This window comes from Cololabis saira, chromosome 10, assembly GCF_033807715.1.
Source record: "Cololabis saira isolate AMF1-May2022 chromosome 10, fColSai1.1, whole genome shotgun sequence".
Lineage (NCBI taxonomy): Eukaryota > Metazoa > Chordata > Actinopteri > Beloniformes > Belonidae > Cololabis > Cololabis saira.
Window position 1 is genome coordinate 10904911 of NC_084596.1, and position 8661 is coordinate 10913571.

At 45.0% G+C, this 8661-nt stretch overlaps 1 protein-coding gene and 1 non-coding gene across 2 annotated transcripts; both read right to left on the bottom strand.

The window, feature by feature from the left end:
- Nucleotides 1-5820: 5820 nt before the first annotated feature.
- Nucleotides 5821-5893, bottom strand: trnav-uac (transfer RNA valine (anticodon UAC)). Its single transcript has one exon. It is a non-coding gene; the product is annotated as a tRNA-Val (tRNA).
- A 945-nt stretch (nt 5894-6838) lies between these two features.
- LOC133452184 (E3 ubiquitin/ISG15 ligase TRIM25-like) lies at nt 6839-8407 on the bottom strand. Its single transcript, XM_061731406.1, has one exon. It carries the CDS (start codon nt 8405-8407, stop codon nt 6839-6841), a length of 1569 nt encoding a protein of 522 aa, XP_061587390.1.
- Nucleotides 8408-8661: the final 254 nt, after the last annotated feature.

Here is an 8661-nt window from a genome sequence, read left to right on the forward strand (position 1 = left end):
CGGAGGTGGAAGAATGCAGTCCGGGTGATGTTGTGGATGTGAGGTGCAAATGAGAGTGTATTGTCCAGAATGACGCCGAGGCTCTTGACGTGGGGGGAAAAGGGTACCGGGAAGCCGTCGATGATGATGGGAGGGGCGGGAGAGGGTTGTGACTTGGTGAGGGTGGATTTGGAGCCGATGAGAAGAGCCTCAGTTTTATTGCCGTTGAGTTTTAGGAAGTTATTGCTCATCCAGGTATTGATGTCGTGTAGGCAGGTGGTGAGGGAAGCGGGAGGAATGGCAGCGGTGGGGTTGGAGGAGATATATATCTGAGTGTCATCGGCGTAAGTGTGAAAATGGACCCCATGGTGACGGAGAATTGAACCTAGGGGTAGGAGGTAGATGGTGAAGAGAAGTGGACCCAGTACTGACCCCTGGGGGACACCCATTGTGACACCCGTGCATCCGGATTTATGGTTCTGTAGTTGGACAAACTGTTGACGGTCAGTGAGGTAAGATGAAAGCCAGGAGAGTGCAACACCAGTGATCCCAATGCCAGCCAGGCGGTCCAGGAGTATTGGGTGAGAAATGGTGTCGAAAGCTGCGCTGAGGTCCAGGAGGATGAGGATGGTGAGTAGGCCGGAGTCAGCTGCACGGAGGAGGTCGTTAGTGATTTTAACCAGGGCTGTTTCAGTGCTGTGATTGGGGCGGAAACCGGATTGGAAGGGTTCGTGGAGTTTATTTGAATTTAGGTGGGACTGTAATTGTGCTGCTACCACCTTTTCCAGAGTTTTGGAGATGAAGGGAAGGTTGGAGATGGGCCTGTAGTGATTGAGGTCAGTTGGGTCTGCACCTGGTTTTTTTAGGGTGGGTGTGATGGCAGCTAGTTTGAGGATTGGGGGAACGGTTCCAGTGGTGAGGGAAGAATTAATTATTTTGGTAATCATGGGGGAAATGGATGGCAGACATGCTTTGACAAGCAGGGTGGGGAGGGGATCGAGCTGACAGGTGGTGGTTTTGGCTTTACGAATTAGTTCTGAGATGGTGTGTTCTGATACCGGAGTGAAATTGGTGAGAGGACTGGAGAGGGGTTGGTTGGTGGTGGTTATCCATGGTGGGTCATTTGTGGAAGAGCGTGTTGAGGCCAGTTGATGGTGAATGATGTTGATTTTGGAGCTGAAGAAGTCCAGGAAGGCGGTGCACTGGTCAGTGGATATGTCTGTAGGGAGGGTTTTTGGAGGCTGAAGTAAGCGGTTGACGGTTGAAAAAAGGACTCTATTGTTTCCTGTGGCAGAATTAATGAGGTTGGAGTAATATGATGATTTGGCGGTATTAAGTGCATTTTTGTAGAGCTGAAGGTGATCGGAGTACATTTGGATGTGCACAGTGAGTCCGGTCCTTTTGCAGAGTCGCTCCAGTTGACGGCCTGTGGATTTGAGCTGGTGGAGGTCAGGGGTGAACCAGGGGGCAGAGTGGGTCAATGAAACTGAGCGGGTTTTAAGTGGAGCCAGGGCAGTGAGAGAGGAGGAGAGACAGTTATTGTAGTGTTGTACCAGATCGGCAGGGGAGGAGGATGAGGGGGGATTGGGGAAGGAGCTGATAAGGGTAGAGAGATCTGTGGGGTTGATGTGTTTGATGTTTCTGAAGGAGATGATCCGTTGTTCTTTGACTTTGTGCAAATGGGTGTGGATGTCATAAAGAATGGCTTTGTGGTCCGAGATGGGGAAGTCCATGATAGTGAGGTTGGCGGGAGTTATGTCTGTGCAGCAGATTAAGTCGAGAATGTGACCTTTGCTATGTGTTTCGAGGTTGACGTGTTGTGTGATACCAAGGCAGTTTAGAAGTGATGTGAAGTCGTTTGCTAGGGTGCAGGATGGGTCGTCAATATGAATGTTGAAATCGCCATGGAGGATAACAGTAGGGGACATTGTGCATACAGATGTTAACAGTGACGAGAATTCAGTAAGGAAAACAGCGGAGGGTTTTGGTGGTCTGTAGATGGTAATGATGATGATGGGTTTGGGTCCAGAGAGTTTTACAGCTAGGCATTCAAAGGAGGAGTGTTGGGGGACAGTGAGAGCAGTGACTTTTATGTTTTTACGGTAGATGAGAGCCAGCCCCCCCCCCCTTCCAGTGGCGCGGGGTTTACTAAAAAAGGAAAAGCCAGGTGGGGTGGTTGCATTTAACTGAGTGAAATCATTCGGCTGTTGCCACGTCTCTGTGAGGCAGAAAATGTCCAGAGTTTTGTCGGTGATGAGATCAGAGATGAGAAGGGCCTTATTGGTTAGTGATCTGATATTGAGAAGACAGAGTTTGAGACAGGTGAGTGGTATATATGCAGCTGCTTTGGGCAGGGGAGAGAGTACACTGTGATTGACAGGATTGATATGGCGGTCTGTGCGGGGAGGGGGGCGTGGCTCCTTGAAAGTCACATGGAAACGGAGGGGTCTGACAGTTATAATGGTATCGATTGGGCGACCGACAGCAGGGGGTGTAATGACAGCAGGGGCCTGTAGGAGGAGCGATTCACAGATGGCAATGGATGTAGTGATAGCAGGGGCCTGTAGGAGGAGCGATTCAGAGATGGCAATGGATGTAGTGACAGCAGGGGCCTGTAGGGGGAGTGATTCACCGAGGGAGGGGGGAGAAGAAGAAGGCACTGGCGGCACGGGGGAGTGGGCGTGGCATGTAAATAGTCACTCAGCCACATAGCATATAGCCACTCAGCCACATACGTATACGTATACATACACATACACAGCCACACAAACATATACATACACACACATACACACACACACATAGCCACAAAGACAGGTACACACACACGCACGCATACTCACACACACACACACACACACACACACACGCATGATCATATACATACACGCACACACACACACATAGACATACACACTGGCTTGTTCACCTGCATGCTTGCTCTGTAGTTTTTGGGGTTAGTTAGCGTTAGCTTAGCTCAGACTGTGATTTGGATTGATTGCTGCTTGTGTTTTGGTCGGCTCCGTGTTGGTTTTGTTGGTTTTGTGTTTTGTTTGTGGTTTTTGTTGCAGATTTTCAGTGTTTGACGTGTGCTTCCGTGTGTTCCTGCTTCCTGGATTGGCAGTGGATGTCACCCCCCTCTCCCCCTGTGTGTATGTGTGTGTATGTATAAATATGACTTACAATGTTATCTTACCTGGTCAGTAGGAAATGAGCCATGTCAGCATCTGTTTTCAGTCCCAATTCAAGTTGAAGCTGCCTCTATGACTCAAACGCGTATCCAATGTTCAGAGCCGGATTAACGCAAAGGCAAACTAGGCATGTGCCTAGGGCCCGATTGACAGGGGGCCCAGACAGAGGGACAAAAAAAGATTTTTTTTTTTTTTTTTTTTTTTGTCTGCACACATTTTAATGGTTGATAACAGGCCGGTAAAAACCTAAGGCATATATATATGTGCATTATTACTATATTTAGTATACATACATATATATATACGCATACATTCGCACAGGGCCGCCCCAAGGGGTGTGCGAACCGTGCGACCGCACGGGGCCTCGCGCCCCAAGGGGCCTCGCGCCCCAAGGGGCCTCGCGCTATGGGCCGTTTTTTTTTTTTTTTTTAGTTTTTTTTCCTTTTTTCCCTTATAAATATCAACAGTCACGTTCCATTACAGACCTTAATATGTACTAGTCTGTGCATATCAATAAATATATGTGCAATGATGACACGTGTCTGTTGTTCAATACAACTGATCAGACCAAGCGCAGACACAAGCTGCTCTGATCCAGACGGGTGGAGTTGGAACAAACTGTCACACAATGTCGAGAGAGCGAGACAGATTCAGGAAATTTCCATCAGGGGATGAAAAAAGAAAAAAGAGTTTAATGGCTCTCTTAAAGGCACGTTTGATAAATTTGTTACAAAAATCACCGATCCGACCGGGTCTCAAGCAGCCGTGGGGTCCCGCGTCGAGGCAAGAGATGATGATGAGGCAGGGGAAGGTATCCAGTATTTTGCTAATTGGAGAGTTAAAATTGCGCATATAGACACCCGATCCGACCCGAAAAAACCAAAAAATTTCGCGCGCGCTCGCTACGCTCACGCGCAAGGGGCCCCCCTGGCCATTTCACACAGGGCCTCGCAAATCTCCCAAACGGCTCATACACATACATACACATACAGACATACATACTACAGCACACTTTGTCTTGCTGCAAATGTTATTGGTCTTTGTAGATTTTACTTCTTATTTAACTATTCAATTTAATCAACACATTTCATTAAAATTTTCTGCAAAATGCTCACAATCGATAAGATAAGGATAATTTAATAGCATTTAATAGAGCGTTGTAATAACGTATAAATAATAAAAATCTAAAAATAGTCTGATAGACTGTTTAATATACAACACATGACTTATTTTGGAATACAAAGAACCAACTTGACTATGACTATGCTATGTAAAATGTGAATTAAGTTTTATTACCGGTAGTAACTTTGGTAAGTTTAAGATTTCATAAATAACATCGAAGGAGGGGGGCCCAAAAATCACAGTCTGCCTAGTGTAGTCCATTTATTTAATCCGGCTCTGCCAATGTTCCAATGGAAATTCCGGTCACAATTGCAGCACATTTTGCAGCACACAGCCTGTTCAAGGCAACGGAGAGATACGCTAGGGGGCTCATTCTTTTTGGTTTGGAACGCTTCATCTGACATTATTACTAGAAAACTTAAAACGTATACGAATTTTTTTCATAAATCCTGCTTCAATCCTGCCTCATGCTCCTTTAAGTGAGAGATCCACCTCCCATTTTGAAATCGGAAGAGATACTGAATTATCTATTTTAGACACTAATCTATAAAGTTTTGGTAAACAACTTTAGAGTGCTTAGGTTCAATAATTCTATTATCCTGGCGGGAAGTAGTAAGTCTAATTGGTTAAGTTTATATATTTTATTTATTATGGCCTTAAGTTGTTGGTATTCTAAAAATGTTATTAAATTTAAACTAAAAATGCTCATCACTTGTTAAAGAATGCTTAATCGTTGTTTTGCTCACCGATCGGGTTTTGATTGGTTGTGCCTGCACTTACCGTTAGAGGGGAGACGCGGTGTGATTATTCAGGACTTTGCACTGTTTTACTTTTTATTTGTAATAATACAAGCAACAGTGGATATATAGTATAGTTGTAATGACTTTGAGAGTGAGTTTAAGAGTGAGAGTGAGATTTTATTTAGCTGTGTTTGTGTGTGTGGTGTGTCAAAAGAGATTAGACATTGTTTTATCCTGTTATGAAAAATGTGATGTTTCAGAAATCAATGTTTGAAAAAAATCTATGTTTGAAAAAAATACAGAACTGGATGCTGATTGACAAGCATCGTGTCTGTGTGTCTGTTTCACATCCCCCCTTTGCAGGGGTATAACACAAATACGAAGGGAAGGGGGAGACAGCGCACAGACGAAAACCAAATACAAACAGAAAACCCCAGACCATGACTCTAAACTTGTTTCGAAACTGAAATACATCTAAATAAATCTCGATTAACATGAACATGACCTTGTTGATCTGAATTAAATCAATTCAGATAGAAGAAAGAAATAAAAAAGAAAGAAAGCTTCCCTTAGAGTCCCACAATGGGGAAATTCTTACTCTGCATTTAACCCATTTTCTAGTTGAACTAGTAGCAGTGGTCTGCCATGCAATGGCACAGCGCCCAGGGAGCAGTAAGGGTTAAGGGCCTTGCTCAGGGGCCCAAGGTGGTTGACTTATGGTTGCAACCTGGGTCCTCCAGACTCCAGCCCTCCTCTGTAACCACTAGGCTGCCACTCCCCCAAGGATTTGGTTCTGCTGGGGGGTGATCCCAGGACCTTCTGCGTGTAAAGCAGACGTGATGACCACTACACTACGGAACCGTCAGCCACGAAATCCAGCCCCGAGGTTGTTAGTGGTTCTGCTCCACAGGTGTGATGTTTAGAAGAAAAGGAGGGACTCCAGAGAGAGGTAGATGAAGTGATGGAGGGATTCCCCAGAGGGGAGAGGGTGGGGATTGGTACAGATTTAAAATGGAAGTGATGGACAGGTTTGGCCTGGTTTAAAGGACAGATGGTGGTAGACTTTGCTAAAAGGCTTGAAATGGCTGAATACTTTCTTCCAGAAGAAACAGGACCACGTCGTGGAAATCCAACCATGTAACTGTGTAACTGCCACCTGTGACACCAGAATGAAACCACTGACACGTGATACTGCTGTGTATGAAAGGGTTAATCTGCACTGTTTCCTGCAACAATTCAGCAGAAATATCATTCAAACTTTACACAGTTTTTAAACTCTGACCATGATATGTGATCAAACTATACTCTGATAATCTTCAAAACTGGATGTAGATCACGTGACAAAACGGAGGGGTGACTTTTAACCTCCTCTACATCTCTGTTAGCAGGGTGAAGATGCCCTCTAGTGGTTCAGTTGTTGACCTGCATGAAGACGTGGAAAATACTGGAATGAAGACTGAACAAATCATTTGTTAAAACATCAGTTTTATTTCTTACTAAATATACAGATTGTTAAACATAAAACATCCTCAACAAATTTAGACATCAACAACATTTGATCTGCAGATCTGGTGAATTTTCTGTTCAGGTTCATGAAGTTGAAAAAATATATAATGCGATAAAACACTAATGAAATCTTTTAATGCACAACATTTAGTGCACAGAGATATTTACATTTTAACTTTGAGAAAAAGGTTACTGATGGAACAACAATGTTAATCACATTTTGAGATGTTGATCTCTCAACAGTGAAGAAACATCACAACAATCAACACTGACTTAGAAACATGGAGAAGAAATAAATGTCTATTTGAGTTTACAGAACTGAGCTGAGTGTCCAGGACGGTAAACCCAGACTCCAGCGTAGAGCGGCTGAGTGAAGGTGGTCTGGACTCTGTGGAGGAGGGTCATGGTTTCAGAGACGCTGTAGAAGGACAGAACACCTGCTCTGTGATCCAGGTAAACTCCTATTCTGGAGCTCTGAGGACCTGAGATGGAGGTTTGGATGTTGTTGTAACAAAATATATATATGTCTGAGTACCAACATAGTGACCAAGATTTGTCATTTCCTCCAAAACCACTTTCCTCCCACCCCCCTGATCTGATGATATTATTGTATGTAACTGCTACATCAACTTTACCTGCTTTCTTCTCCACCTCCCAGTAATGACGTCCAGTCAGACTCTCTCTACTAAGGACCTGATGACGTTCACTGAATCTGTCTGGATGACTAGAATAAGACTGATGTTTCTTCATTAAAGTCACCTTGCTGTTCTGCTCTGACAGTAACAGTCGTGTGTGTGCTGTGTTTGGATCCAGAGTCATTTCACATGAATATTTCAAGAATCCAGCTCTGCTCTTTGGTTCTGGTTCTGGTTGTGACAATAATACATCCACATGAGTGATGGCCACGGAGATGTTTGTCCACGTGTCTCTCAGGATGTCCTGTAGTAGATCTCTGACCTCTGACACAGCTGCTGTCACATCCTGAAAGTACCTGAGAGGACGGATGCTGATGCTGGAGGAGTGTGTGGACTCACTGAGTGGTGACAGTGAGGGGTAGTTGTGGAGAAACTGGTTGTGGTCTTCGGTGTCTGAGAGCTGCTTCATCTCAGCGTCTCTCCTCTTCAGGTCAGTGATCTCCTGCTGCAGCTTCTCCTCAAGCTCTCTGACTCTCCTCACTTCAGTTTCCTGCTGGGATCTGATCTGCTGCTTCACATCAGAGCTTCTCTTCTGGAGGAGAGAGATCAGCTCAGTGAAGATCTCCTCACTGTCCTCCACTGTTTTATCAGCAGACTGATTGATGGCCTCCAACTCCTGCTGAAGCAGCTTCACATCTTTCTCTCTGTCCTGGATCTCCTGCTGGACTTGTTGTCGACTCACCTCCATCTCTCTCTGCCTCTCAGTCCTTTCTGCTGCAGCTGACACTGTGTTCTTGGAGGGATCCACCAGCTTGTGTTTCTTGAATGTAGATGAATCATGATGAGGTTGAAGGTGTTTCTTGCAGTAAGAGGCCAGACAGACTAAACAGGGCTTGACAGCTTTCAGTTTTCTTCGAGAGCAGAAATCACAGGCCACATCTTCAGGTCCAGCATAGCAGTGATCAGCAGGAGCAGCTTGGAGTCCAGTCTTCTTCAACTGCTCCACTAAAGCTGCTAACATGGTGTTTTTCACCAGCACAGGCCTCCGTTTAAATGTGTATCTACACTGAGGACAGCTGGGGAGTTTCCTCTCCTTTTCTCCATCCCAGTAGGTTTTAATACAGTTCATACAGTAACTGTGTCCACAGGGAATAGTCACCGGATCCTTTAAAACCTCCAAACAAATCGAACAAGAAAAGGTTTCTTGGTCCAGGTGAAGTCCTTTCTGCGCCATTTCACCTCCCGATAACTGAGACTGAGACAAACATGAAACTCGTCTGGGCTCTTATCTACAAACCACGTGTCGGTGAAGAGTAGGAGGCTGGTGCTGTTCAGACCTGTCTTCAAGATGCAGATCTGCAGGGGAGGGAACAAGGAAACCTGGTCAGACTGGATCTGAGAGCAGGAAGAAGAGGGAGGTTCTTCAGGATCAGATTCTAGGAAGACGACAAACTGGATTTAAACCTTTTTATAACATATCATATTTAA

Excerpts from the sequence above, each read along its gene's own strand:
- LOC133452184 (XM_061731406.1), bottom strand. The coding sequence starts at position 8,407 with ATGGCGCAGAAAGGACTTCACCTGGACCAAGAAACCTTTTCTTGTTCG.